We start from the raw sequence: 14,085 nt of genomic DNA on the forward strand, positions 1-14,085 counted from the left end.
GAGTGGTGGAGGTTAAAGAAACCCCTTATCTCACCTTTTCTATCACAAAAAATAAACTGTACAAAACCACTGGTTTTCGAAAGAAAATCTTTGGCTTGGCACTCTCTCTCCTGACTCGAAAGGGAAGGGTCATCCAAAAATAAAGAAAATGTTAAAAACTTAAAATATCAGCGGAAATAATGTCATTCCACCTAAACTAAAAGAAATAAAAGATAGAAAAAATAAGTAGTAAGCTTTTTCAGTCGGGCTATCTACTAAGAATTAAAGTCTCTCCCAAGAGTAAAAAATAAATAGAAAAAAATATAAAATCGGCGATAATTAAAAAATCGGATTATACTAGCAAATCAGAAAAATCGCAAAAATAAAATAACAAAACTGCTGGGTATCTTCATGGTGCCGAAACCCGGGAGAAAAAACTGAACGGGCGTTAAAAAAAAATTTGAGCAAAACATGGATAACGAATTTCAAGACGCGGACGAACACAGTGCCGCGGAAGCCAGGCTTGTGGCTGAATATAAGAAACTATGCGCTACGCGAACGACCGTACGCTCAAATACTACGTCGGCAATAAACGCGTTAAAAACTTTAATTTCTGCGGCTACCTTAGACGCGGATGACATCGAGGACCAATGTGCGATATTGGACTTAAAAGAAAACAGTTTAAATTCCTTAAACGACAAAATCGCGGAGTGTCTAGATCCGGAAAAACATGACTTAAAAAAGGAAAATGATAAGGTGGAGGAATACAAAACCGCGATTCATCTCATCAAAACGCAAGTAAAAAGAAAATTAAAACGGGCGGGAATCACTTTGGATGTCAACAATGGACACGAAGCCTCGTCAGCCAGCTCAACGGCCTCAAATCAAGAATTCGCCGCTAATCTACTTCAGCAAGTGGCCAACGACTCCAGGTTGCCGCCGCTCATCATCAACAAATTTTCCGGCGATTTTACCGAATGGACCGGATTCTGGAGCCAGTTCTCAACCACCGTAGATAGCAAGGCAGGTCTCTCAAAGGTACAAAAATTTTGCTATTTGAAGTCTTATCTAGTAGGCGAAGCCCTACAAACGATTAAAGGGTTAAACCCTTCGGAAAAGAACTATGATTCGGCTGTAGTATTATTACGTAATAGATATGGCAAGGAAGACGTAATCTCGAATATCCATATGCAAAAATTAAATAATTTAAATCCTGTACGTAGTTCAAACGATTTACGTGCTTTAAGAGAATTTTACGATGCATGCGAAATTAATGTTAGATGTTTAGGAGCTCTAGGCTATGATACAATGGAAAATGGAGCTTTTTTATGCCCAAAATTAATTGGGTGTTTACCCCGAGATATAAGATTAGAATACACTAAAAAACGCGGCAGCTCCGCTGAATGGGACCTACACGCTTTAATTGATTTCTTAAAAGGGGAAGTAGAGAGTAGGGAAACGTGTGACCAATTTGGCGATATGCATAATCAAAGTCATTATCAAAAAAGTGAAAATAATACGGAAGAAAGATTTAAATTTAAACCCCCACGTCACGAGTTCAATCGTCGCATTGACCAAAATCGCCAAAATGTCCAAAACCGTCGTTTTGAAAACAAAAACCAATTTCGAAATTCTTCCGCGGCCGTGTTAAATACCTCAGTTAGAACGCGTAACGTTTTCTGTATTTTCTGCAAATCCACGTGCCATCCTACTACCAACTGCGCTAATTTCACGCTGGACCAAAAGAAAAGGATGATAACCGAAGATAATCGTTGTTACATATGCACGCGATTCGGGCACCAAACGAGCGAATGTCCCTCACACTATAATAGCTGCCGAATTTGCGCGGGAAAACACAATGCCGCCCTCTGCGAAAGAAATGAAGTTAACAAGAAAACTATCAAGAAAAATGAAAAAACAGAAGCAGATAAAACAGAAGTTACGGTAAACTCGGTCACATGCGAAAAAGGAAAAATGGTCTTGCTCCAAACGGCGCAAGCGCTAACAAAAAACCCTCAAACCCAAACGGGAACCGTGGTCAGGTGTTTGATGGATCAAGGTAGTCAAGCCAGCTTTGTCACTGAAGATATAGCTAAAAAATTAAACCTGCCGGTAGTTGGCGAATCTACCGTGGAAATTAACAACTTTGGCAATCAAGAGCCCACTACGGCCACGAGAAATATCGTTAAGCTAACCTTGGAAAATGCTTACAAAACCGGCGACGCTGTGCAAATTCTTGCCCTGGAAGTACCATACATCTGTGAAGCTTTCCAGTTATCCAGATGCGAAAATATCAAAGAACAAATGAGAATCAAGAATCTACCACTCGCGGATCAATCCGACTTTGCAATATCACCCGATAATTCTATAGGTATTCTAATTGGAGGAGACACCTATTGGGAGTTTGTAACCGGCAAAATTGAGAGATTTTCAAAATCTTTGGTTGCCGTGGAAACCACTTTTGGTTGGGCTATTGGAGGTCCCGCGAACATGGAAAATTTAGCAGTAGGAAGCTACGCTGTACGAGTTATGAATGTCAGCATAACCGAAAAAGAAATATCAAAAAGAATGGAATCATTTTGGTCGTTGGATATAATGGGTGTGAAAGAAAATGAAGAAATAGATCCCACCGGGACGGAAATCTTCGAAAATTTCCAGAAGGAAATAAAGTTTGAAGATCAGCGATACCAGGTTAATTTCCCCTGGATCACTAGTAAAAGCAGCCTGCCGGATAACCTAGGCGTGGCGACCAAAAGAATGGAGTACCTCGTCAAAAAGTTCAACCGAGATCCCCCGTTTTACGAAAAATACAAAGAGGTCGTGGAAAACCAGCTTAACTTGGGAATTGTCGTAGAAGTAGATAAACCCGAAGATAAACCAGAGGGAACGTATTACCTCCCGCACCAGGGTGTAACGAGGCCAGATAGCACGACCACCAAGTTTAGAGTCGTGATGGACGGTTCCTCCCATATACAAGGGGCTCCCTCTCTAAACGATTGCTTGCATAGCGGCCCTAATCTGAATCCGGATTTACTACTCTTAATTCTCAAGTTTCGTGGCCATAGAATAGCCGTCACTGGAGATATAGAAAAGGCCTTTCTCCAGGTCGGTTTAGCTAAAGAAGATCGCGATTCCGTTCGTTTCCTATGGACAAAAGAAGAGGAGGGCGGAAAAGTAAATGAAAAGAAGTTCAGGGTTCTACGAATGACCCGGGTTCCCTTTGGAATCACTTCCAGTCCTTTTCTTTTGGCTGCGACTATAAAGACTCACGTACAAAACTATGTCGAAAAATATCCCCACACGTGTGAAGCTCTGAGCCAGGATCTTTATGTAGACGACCTAACTAGTGGTAAAGATGACGTACAAGGCGCTTGGAACCTAGTTAAGCAGTCATCAGAAATTCTTAAAGATGCAAACATGACACTAAGAAAATGGAATACTAATAGCGAAGACCTAAGAAAAATTTGGAAAAAAGAAAAGGAAGACGCTAATTCCACCGTAAAATTCGAGGACAGTTTAGAACCTAAAACACAAAAAATATTAGGCCTAATCTGGGATCCGAAATCGGACCAACTCTCTATAGAATTAAAAGAAATTCTAATAGCCATCAAAGCTAATCAAAATACCAAGCGATACGTGTTAAGCATAGTATCCCAAATTTTTGATCCTGTGGGCATCCTTGCTCCCTTTACAATAAGAGCGAAGTTCGTCTTTCAAGAACTATGGAAGAAAAAGATATCATGGGACGAACTCTTACCAGAAGATTTGGGCATTGAATTTCAACAATGGCTAAAAGAAATACATGAACTCGAAGAAATAAAAATTCCCAGATGCTACTACGAAGTTAGCAAAGAAGAAAGCTTGGAAAAAGAAATACATTGCTTTACCGACGCTAGCAAAAAAAGCTTACGCGGCTGTACTATACTTGAGAACCGTACACAAAGACGGGAAAATTAGCGTGTCCTTCGTCACGGCGAAAACGAGGGTCGTTCCATTAACAAAGAAGGCGGAAAAGGAGTTATCGATAGCGCGATTGGAACTTATGGGATGTTTGCTAGGCGCCAAACTAGTAAACAACGTAAAAACTATCTTTAAAGAAGAAATAAAAATAAATATGTGGACGGATTCCACCATCGCAAAGGCCTGGATTAAAGGATCCTCAAAAATATGGAAACCATTTGTGCAAAATCGCATTGTGGACATTCAAAAATTAATTAGACCAGAAAGTTGGAACTTCTGTCCGGGAAAACAAAACCCCGCGGACCTACCTACTAGGGGGTCCACTCCACGGGAATTGACGGAAAACACGGTGTGGTTCGAGGGACCGTCTTGGCTTTCAAAAGAAAAATCTGAATGGCCCACTGTACCGTTCCCAGAAGTAAATTACCAAGAAGTAGATGAGGAAAGAAGGAAAGTGGTTCTAACTGTGAAAATTGAAGAACCTGTTGGAATTCAACGAGTCGTAGACTTAAATAAATACAGCAATCTCAACAAAGCGCTGAGAATAATAGCCTACCTATACCGCATGGCTAAGAAAGCTAAAAATAAAGAAATGATGACGGGCCCAATTTCAACCGAAGAATTACTCAACGCCGAAAATAAATTGATTAAAGACGTCCAAAAAGAAGACTATTTTAACGAAATTAATGCGCTAACAGAAAAACGAGACATTCCGAAAACATCTCCCATTCTAACACTTAAACCAATGCTAAATCAAGATGGCCTTTTGTGCGTTGGCGGCCGCCTAGAAGAGTCGGACTTCAGTTTCGAATCAAAGCATCCAATTATTTTAAACAAAAACCAAGAGCTTTCACGAAAATTAATGCAAAGATGTCACGAGGAAGTTCTTCACTCTGGTATACAAGCTACCGCTTCACAAGCAAGAGAAAAATACTGGGTGATTGCCGGACGTCAATTAGCCAGAACTATTGTCAGAAATTGCACCAAATGCAAAAGGTACGCGGCTAAGCCAGCCACTGCCCCTACTGGACTGCTACCAAAAGACCGAATTACGCAATCGGAACCGTTCACTGTTGTCGGAATAGACTTCGCGGGCCCACTTCTAGTAAAAATGGGAAATACCACAGAGAAGGCATATATCTGCCTGTACACCTGCGCTACAACAAGAGCGTTACACCTGGAATTGGTTCCATCCCTAAGTACCTACGAATTCCTGATGGCATTGAGAAGAGCTATTTCTAGACGAGGTGTACCATCCATTATCTATTCTGATAATGCCAAGACCTTTAAACGCGCAAAATCAGATTTAGATATCATGTGGGACAAAATTAATGACGATCAACTTAAGCAATTTTTTGCGAACAAAAGAATTCAGTGGAAGTCAATAGTGGAAAAAGCCCCTTCGGCTGGTGGATTTTACGAAAGAATGGTAAAAACGACGAAGCTTATACTGAGAAAAGTACTGGGAAAGGCAGCCCTTACGTACCAAGAGATGGAAACCGTACTTCTTGAAACCGAAGGCGTAATAAACTCGAGGCCCGTGACATACCTTTATAATGACGCAAACGAGCCCGAGCCTCTGTCGCCCTCACAATTTCTTATTGGAAAAAGAATAAGTTGCCTGCCACCACAATTACCACCTACAGGGCAACTCCCCGCAAGTCAAACGGACTTTGCTAGAAGATTAAAACACAGAAACGCGTTAATGGAAAGGCTATGGAAAAGATGGCGACAGGAATATCTTTTGGAACTCAGAAACGCTCACCACATCTATCTAGCTAAAAACAAAGAAAAAGTCAAAATAGGCGACGTCATGCTTGTGCATGAAGAAAAAATTCCTAAACATATGTGGAAATTAGGAGTAGTGACGGAAGTCATGTTAGGAAGAGATGGGGAAATAAGAGCTTGTTGGGTTAAAGTAGGAAACAATATCATTAGAAGGCCCATTCAGCTGCTGTACGCCTTAGAAATAAATAGGTTTGATTAAAAAAAATATAATAGAAAAATAATTAAAAATTTCTGTAACTTTAAAATTTTGAATGTTCAATATCATGTAATCATTGTATTAAAAAAAAAAAAATTGAATCTGTATTGTAATACATACGTATTACCCGGGGGAGTGTAAATACTTCCATTAAATTTATCAAATTCCCATTATTAAAATTAAAATGACAAATAAAAATACTCAAATAAAAGCGTAAAATTCCCCCCCCCTTTTTTGTAAAAAAAATATATATAAGACCCCAAAACTGGTACCCTCTTGGACAAAATCGTTAAAAAAGAAATAAAAAAACAGGTATACCTACGTCACTGGGTTTCAACAAAAATTTCCGTGGCTTAGGCCAAAATTTACCCCCTTCTTTTTTTTATTTTGTATGCACTAAGATTTTACCCCCTTCTTTTTTATTTGTATGCACTAAGACCTCTCTGCTAAGACCACCCCTAAGAAAAAATTTGTAAAACCGAAGCCAGAGAGTGGTGGAGGTTAAAGAAACCCCTTATCTCACCTTTTCTATCACAAAAAATAAACTGTACAAAACCACTGGTTTTCGAAAGAAAATCTTTGGCTTGGCACTCTCTCTCCTGACTCGAAAGGGAAGGGTCATCCAAAAATAAAGAAAATGTTAAAAACTTAAAATATCAGCGGAAATAATGTCATTCCACCTAAACTAAAAGAAATAAAAGATAGAAAAAATAAGTAGTAAGCTTTTTCAGTCGGGCGATCTACTAAGAATTAAAGTCTCTCCCAAGAGTAAAAAATAAATAGAAAAAAATATAAAATCGGCGATAATTAAAAAATCGGATTATACTAGCAAATCAGAAAAATCGCAAAAATAAAATAAACAAAACTGCTGGGTATCTTCAAGCTAGGAGGGAGACCTTTTTTAATAGTGGGCGTAATGGAGACTGAATTATAACTCTACCTCACTATTTCCCAAAAAGACATCCTTAGTCCTATAATTCCTATTATAAGTATGTTTAAACCTTATATTTATTCATTTAAAGTTGAGAGAGCTATAATTTAAACCGTTTCTATATTTCACTTTGCTGCTCTAACGACCGATGTATAATAGTGAAAATATGAATGTTATAGCCTGTGTAAAGCGGATTCAGTTCCTATTTGGGAGAGCGGTGCTGGTTTTTTGTCAACACGAAACCGACTGAAAAATCTCGTGTTGAAATTTTGTTACTTTTGGTTATTATTTTTAAAGTTTTAAGTTTAAATTTTCTCAGCAAATTCTGAGGTTACGTTTTAGTTTAATGTCCTAAGCTAGTTCTTAGGTTACGATTTAAATTTTTCTAAGTTTTGTTTTTTATAATGAAGACCAAATTCTTCTAAGTTTTAAGGTTTTAATTTTTATTTTTTACGACCAGTTTTGGGTATAACTTCTCTCCTGAGAAATCCAAAAGCAAGTGCCTTATCGAAAGCAAATTTATTTTCGTGAAAACTCTTGTGAGGTCTCTTTTTTAAAAGGGGGTTTTTGTATATAATGCCCATCGTCACTATTTTCGTTACAATTTTACTGAACGGGCTTTTGGGTGACGCATGGGATTTTTTCTTTAGTGACCAATGTTTATTTTAGGGATTATTTTGGGTAGGGTCGGGCGAGGCGAATCTTTTCAAAGGAAGAGGTATGCTTAACTGATTCTCCTCGCTCGACCCTTGACCTGTGTTAATCTCTCTTTTTTTTTTTCCTTTTCAATGTAATTCTTATTTTAAGGGTTAGACAAGTTGAGCAAGCCCAACTTGCTAATTTTAAATTTATCTTTTTTGATATAATTTTTCTACACTCCCCGACAAAGACGTTGTCTTTTAAATTATAAATTTACATCAATTTTTACACAATTCAAAAATTTTTTTTTCTTAATGGTTCATGCAATTACTAAAGTTTACAATGGATTTAACTTATTCTTAAATGGAAAAATTATATTTGATTACATGCTTATTAAATACACTAAATTTTATACAATACTAATTAAATACATAAATTTTATGAACAATTTTTTCCTGGCAATAATAGGTTACGAAACAATTAAATTTTAATTAGGTTTATTTTTCTAAACAACAATTTTTAGGTTTTTAATGCAATTTTTAACTTAATTTTTAATCATTTACCTCTAATGAGTACAATAGTTGTACTGGTCTTCTTATATCATGACCTTTATCGTTTCTAACCACACACGATCGCATTTTACCATCTCTTCCAATTTTTACTTCCTTGATTAGACCTAATTTCCACATTTGTTTTTTAACATGGTCCTCGTGAATGAGGACCACGTCCCCTACTTTTAATGTTTTTTGATTTTTGTCTAGTTTGCTATGGTGGGCTGATCTCAATTCTAGCAAATACTCAGATCGCCACCTTTTCCATAATCTTTCTGTTAAAGCTAGTCTATGCTTTTGTCTACGGCTAAATTCTTCGCGAGACGATGGTAAAATTGTGTGTTCTATTTTTTGCGGGGGAAGACACGTGACTCTTTTCCCTATTAGAAAGTGGGCGGGTGTCAATGGACTAGGTTCTCCAATGTCATTGAAAACGTAAGTTATGGGTCTAGAGTTAACTACCGCTTCGGTTTCCAATAACATTGTTTCGAGTTCAGTGTATGTAAGGGCTGATTTTCCTAGGATTTTCTTTAAAACACTTTTTATTGACCTAACTAAGCGTTCCCAATAACCTCCGTGCCATGCAGCACGTTCGGTTATGAAACGCCATTCTATGCCCTTTTTTCCAAAAAAGTTCAAAACTTCGGGGTCTTTTATTAATTTCCAAATTTCCTTTAAATCTTTCTCGGCTTTTTTAAACGTCTTGGCATTATCACTGTAGATTAAGTGAGGAATGCCTCTTCTCGAAATCATTCTTGAAAATGCTAGAAGGAATTCGTGTGCCGAGAGAGAAACTACTAATTCTAAATGTATCGCCCGAGATACGGCACACGTAAACAAACAAGCATACGCCTTTTCAGTTTTCCCACCAATTTGAACATAAAATGGCCCTGCAAAATCGACACCGAGTGTTTCAAAGCAAGGGGTTTCCTCTATACGTTCTACTGGCAAATTTGCCATGGGGGCGTCACCCGCTTTGGCGAGGTGTTTTTTACAAAGGTAGCATCCACTAACCACGTTTTTTGCTAGCTGCCTACCGGAAACGATCCAATATCGTTCACGAGCTTGCGTGATGGTATCTTGAACCCCTGAATGACAAACCTCATTATGGCTTCGTCTCATTAAAAGTTTTGACAATTGTAGATTTTTTGGTAAAATTATTGGGTGTTTAGTGGCGTAGCTAATGTTTGATTCCTTTAAACGTCCACCAACTCTCATAATGCCTTGTTCGTCTAAAATGGGTCTTAGTGTTGCTATTTTTGAATTATTCTTTATTCTACCACCTGATTTTAACGTTTCTATTTCTTCAGGGTATTCCAATTGCTGCGTATCCTTAATCCAACTTAATTCTGCTCTAAAAAGCTCACTGCTGTGAATGGGTCCTTCTTTTGTTTCTAATTTTTTGCATTTATCTACAAATCTTAACATGTATGCAGTTATTCTCAGTGGTTTGTAAATTGAGCTGAATTTGTTGATGTCAATTAATTGGTTTAAATTAGGTCTTTCTTCGCATCTAACTAAGGTAACCGTTGCTGTTTTGAATTCGCATTTTACTTCTTTTAAGTCTGTTTGTTCGGTTAAAGGTCTAGAATTAGGCCATTTCGATTTATCTTGTGAAAGCCAACTGGGTCCTTCCCACCATTCCTTCCCCTTTACGAAATCCTCAATTTTTGCACCCCTAGTTGGAATGTCCGCTGGGTTTTGGTCCCCAGGACAATGAGCCCAGTTTTTCGGGTCGGTCAGTTGCCTAATTTCTTTTATCCTGTTTGAAACGAATGGTTTCCAAGTTTCCGATTCGCTCCTAACCCAATGGAAGGCGATCATAGAATCGGTCCACATAAATATGCTTAAATTTTCTTGTTTGAATGCGTCTTTGACATAATGAACTAATCTTGATCCTATTACACAAGCCATTAACTCTAATCTGGGAAGAGTTAATTCCTTAAGCGGTGCTACCCTAGCTTTGGCCGTTACAAGTGATACTTTAATTTCAGTGAAGTTTATTACGTAACGTACGAAAATAACGGCGCAATAAGCCTTCATGCTGGCGTCGCAAAAGCAATGTAGGGATATGTCTGTAATATTTTCTGGTTTTTCCTTAAAATAACACCTGTCAACTGAAATATTTCTAATTTGGGGCATTTCTTCATACCAACTTCTAAATATTGATCCTAATTCTTGAGATAGTTTTTCATCCCATGTCACGTTTTTAACCCAGAGAATTTGCAGCAGCATTTTAGCTCTGATTGTGTAGGGAGATAGGATCCCCATGGGGTCGAACACTTGTGCTACCACACTGAGTACACTACGTTTAGTTTCTTTAATACTGTTTAATGTGTCAATCAGTTTGGTCACATCGAAATGAAAACTATCTGTTTTTGGGTTCCAAATTAGTCCTAAAAGTTTCTGCGCCTCAGCTTCTGAATTTCCCTCAAATAACAATTTTGAATTTCCCGCTTCCATGTTTTCTTTTTTCCATAATTCCCTAAGTTCATCTGAATTTGATTGCCACTTTCTAAATCTCATATTTGCCTTTCCTATAACATCCGCTACATCTTTTGATAACTGAAAGGCTTTGTTTACATCACTATCCCCTGTAGTTAGATCATCTACGTAAAGCGCTTGGTCCATCACTTCTACGGCTCTAGGCTTTATTTCTTTGAATTTCTCTATATGTAATTTAATTGTGGCTGCTAATAAGTAAGGGCTACAGGTCAATCCAAAAGCTACGCGCGTCATTCTAAGGACTTCAAAATTATTTTCATCAATTTTTCCATCTAATTCCTTAACCCATAAAAATCTGACAGAATCCCTGTCCTCTTCTGATAACGCCACCTGCAAAAAGGCTTTTTCAATGTCTGCAGTGATTGCTATAACATTTTTTCTAAAAAGTAGGAGCAGCATCAGGAGGTCAGGGTTTAGGTTAGGTCCGCTACTCAAACAATCGTTGAGGGATGGTTCCCCTTTTGCATGGGATGAACCATCTAATACTATTCTCAGTTTGGTAGTGGGATGATCCTTTCTTAACACAGGTTGAGGGGGCGCGTAATAAGTACCTGGACTATTTTCTGCTTCTTTTGGATTTGTAACAATTTCCACTATTCCTTTATCTAACTGATCTTCTATTACTGCCTTATATTCCGAAAATAATTCAGGGTCTGAATTGAATTTTTTGATCAAAGGTTTAAAACGCTGGACAGCTAAGGGAAGATTATTGGGGAGCATTTCTTTACCTACGCGCCACGGGAGTTTTACGTGGTATCTGTTATCTATTATCTCGGTAGTTTCCCCGAATGTTTCTATTATTTTTGAATCTAAGGGTTCTTTTTGCAGATTTTCCCCAATACCTATAGCTTCTAGCTCCCAAAGAGATTTCATCATCTCTGAAGTTTTTCCTATGTTTACCAACCCAATTCTTACTATACTGTTGTTTAAATTAACTGGTGGGGTATTGGTAGGCCCTTGGATAATCCAGCCAAGATGCGTTTCCAAACAGACCAAATTTTTCGTAAACCTTTCTACCTTACCAGTTACGACTTCCCAATAATAATCCCCGCCAACTAGTATTTCGATATTTGTATCCCCCATTTTAGCTTGGCTTGGGGGGTCGCACAACTTTAAACCCTTTTCCTCCATAAGATTTTCTATATGCTCAAATTCTCTAGTAGAAATGGCTTCACAAAGATAGGGAAGAACTACTGCCTGCATTGTTATTATTTTGTCAGGATCTATCTGACTTTGAAGGTTAATTTTTACTACCTTCCTAACTTCTGAATTAGGCGTTTGATTGGCAAAATTGAAAACCGTGACGGTTTGCTGGCCTACTACTGGTAATTCTAACTTTTCGGCTACTTCTTCTCTGATAAAACTGGCCTGAGCTCCTCCGTCTAATAGTATTCTGACACCCAATTTCTTATCAAGGTTTTGTGGGTTTTGAGCATTGATTTTTGCTGTTTGTAACAAAACTGAGCCTAATTCTATTTGGGACGAATTTACTGTTGTAGAGTTAACTTCTGAATTTTGTTGGGTTTCTTTGTTTCCTTGTTGTAGATTAGCCTTATTCTTAGCGCAAACTACAGCGTTATGAGGACCATTACATATTTTACATGTTTTAAAATTTGAGAGACAATTTTCAGCCATGTGTCCCCTTTTTATGCAAATGTAGCACCTATCCTGTTCCGTAATCATTCTCTTTTTGGCTTCTATGCCATATTTTTGGCAGTTAGTGGATGCGTGGGTTTGGTTATCGCAAAATATACAGAAGTAAGTACCCCTGCTTTGGTTTGAATTGAAACTAAAATTTTGATTTGGATAAGCACTAAAATTTTGATTTTGGTAATTTCCCCGATTTCTATAATTATTTCCTTGATTCTGGAAATTTCCATGATTTTGAAAACTTCCGTTATTTCTAAAATTTTCCTGCCTTTGGAAGTTTTCATTTCTAAATTTTGGTTGGCTTTGTTGTTTGCCCACGCCCGCCTGTAATACTGAAGCTGACGCAATTTTTTGTCTGTCTTCCGACGTTTTGAACTCCTTTGACTTATTTTTCTCTTTAATTTTATTTCCTAATCTTTCTGAGGTCTCTCTAGCGTCTAATTGTTTCGCTAAAAAGTCCATTAATTTTTCTATATTGAACTCGGCGTCGTATGACCCGGCTAAACTATATTGTACTCTTATTTCCTGCGGGATGCTCTCTAAAATAGCGGGGCAAAGTGAATACCCGCTGAGCGACGTGTCAACCCCTAACGATGCCAAACTTCTTAAACTAATTTCGCACGTATTATAAAGACGGCGTAATCCCTTAACATTATTAATATCATGCACAGTTTCTAAATGTAAAATATTTTGCATGTGGGCATGTTTTACAGCCCCTGGCTTATAATAACGGTTTTTTAAAATCCTGATCGCTTCGTCGTAACTAGCGTCAGATGCATGTAAGCCTTTTAAAGTGTCTTTGGCCTCTCCGGCTAAATGCGACTCTAACTGAGATAACTTCTCCATAGGAGATAAATTAGCACGGCTTACCGCTAGTTCAAATCTACTAAAGAATCCATCCCATTGCATGAAGTCTCCGGTGAACTTGGATATTTCCAGCGACGGTAGTTGTGACTGGGCTCTGAAGACGAATCCTTGTGGGATGGTTCCCATATTTGATGCCTGGCTGAAGGCGTTGGGTCCACCGGTGGCTCCGGCGACCATAGGTGGCATGGTGTTGCTCGCGGTGGCTCCGGCGACCATGGGTGGCACAGTGTTGTTTACCGTCGGTGGTCCAGCGACCATGGTTCCACTGATGGAACTTGCTCTTGATGATTTTAATTCACTTATTTTTCTTTCTGTTTGGCTAATTAATATTGTTATCCCGTCTTGAATTTTATCCGATTTTTCCGCGTCCGCGTCTATCGCTAAGGTATTTGATAAGGGCATTAAATCCCACACGTCTTGATCTAATTTTTGAAGTACGATTTCTTTTTGTTTAAGTATTTTTAAATTGTCTTCTAAATCCTCCGATTTTACCGAAGGATCAGCTAAAAGGGTTTTAATCACATTTTCGCTTCTAGTTACCGCGGCTCTAGTTCTTGAACGAGTTCCTTTTAGTCTTAATAAGTCCGGTGGATCTCCGGTTGTTTGGTTAGTGTTACCCGTAGTTGTTTGGTTAGTGTTACCCGTAGTTGTTTGGTTAGTATTACCCGTACTTCCGGTAGCTTCTTTATCTGCCATTTTTTTTCTAATTGATTTTAACGTTATAAAAGTTTTTCCGATTTTTAAAAATTAAAGTTTTTACGCGAATAGCGATTCCTAGTTTTTCCCGGTTTTCTCGCACCATAAAGCGGATTCAGTTCCTATTTGGGAGAGCGGTGCTGGTTTTTTGTCAACACGAAACCGACTGAAAAATCTCGTGTTGAAATTTTGTTACTTTTGGTTATTATTTTTAAAGTTTTAAGTTTAAATTTTCTCAGCAAATTCTGAGGTTACGTTTTAGTTTAATGTCCTAAGCTAGTTCTTAGGTTACGATTTAAATTTTTCTAAGTTTTGTTTTTTAT

At 38.1% G+C, this 14,085-nt stretch overlaps 3 protein-coding genes across 3 annotated transcripts; 2 read left to right on the forward strand and 1 right to left on the reverse strand.

The window, feature by feature from the left end:
• Window positions 1-450: 450 nt before the first annotated feature.
• On the forward strand, window positions 451-3,936 carry LOC149653746 (uncharacterized). The gene has a single exon (XM_089847045.1). It carries the CDS (start codon window positions 451-453, stop codon window positions 3,934-3,936), a length of 3,486 nt encoding a protein of 1,161 aa, XP_089703171.1.
• A 157-nt stretch (window positions 3,937-4,093) lies between these two features.
• On the forward strand, window positions 4,094-5,926 carry LOC149653747 (uncharacterized). Its single transcript, XM_089847046.1, has one exon. The coding sequence runs from the start codon at window positions 4,094-4,096 to the stop codon at window positions 5,924-5,926; it is 1,833 nt and encodes a 610-aa protein (XP_089703172.1).
• Window positions 5,927-8,044: 2,118 nt separating this feature from the next.
• Window positions 8,045-13,762, reverse strand: LOC149653748 (uncharacterized). Its single transcript, XM_089847047.1, has one exon. The coding sequence runs from the start codon at window positions 13,760-13,762 to the stop codon at window positions 8,045-8,047; it is 5,718 nt and encodes a 1,905-aa protein (XP_089703173.1).
• Between the last annotated feature and the right edge of the window lie 323 nt (window positions 13,763-14,085).

Source organism: Phalangium opilio, unplaced genomic scaffold (assembly GCF_054372755.1).
Source record: "Phalangium opilio isolate 3A_F unplaced genomic scaffold, DU_Popi_V2 ptg000082l_1, whole genome shotgun sequence".
NCBI classification, from domain to species: Eukaryota; Metazoa; Arthropoda; class Arachnida; order Opiliones; family Phalangiidae; genus Phalangium; species Phalangium opilio.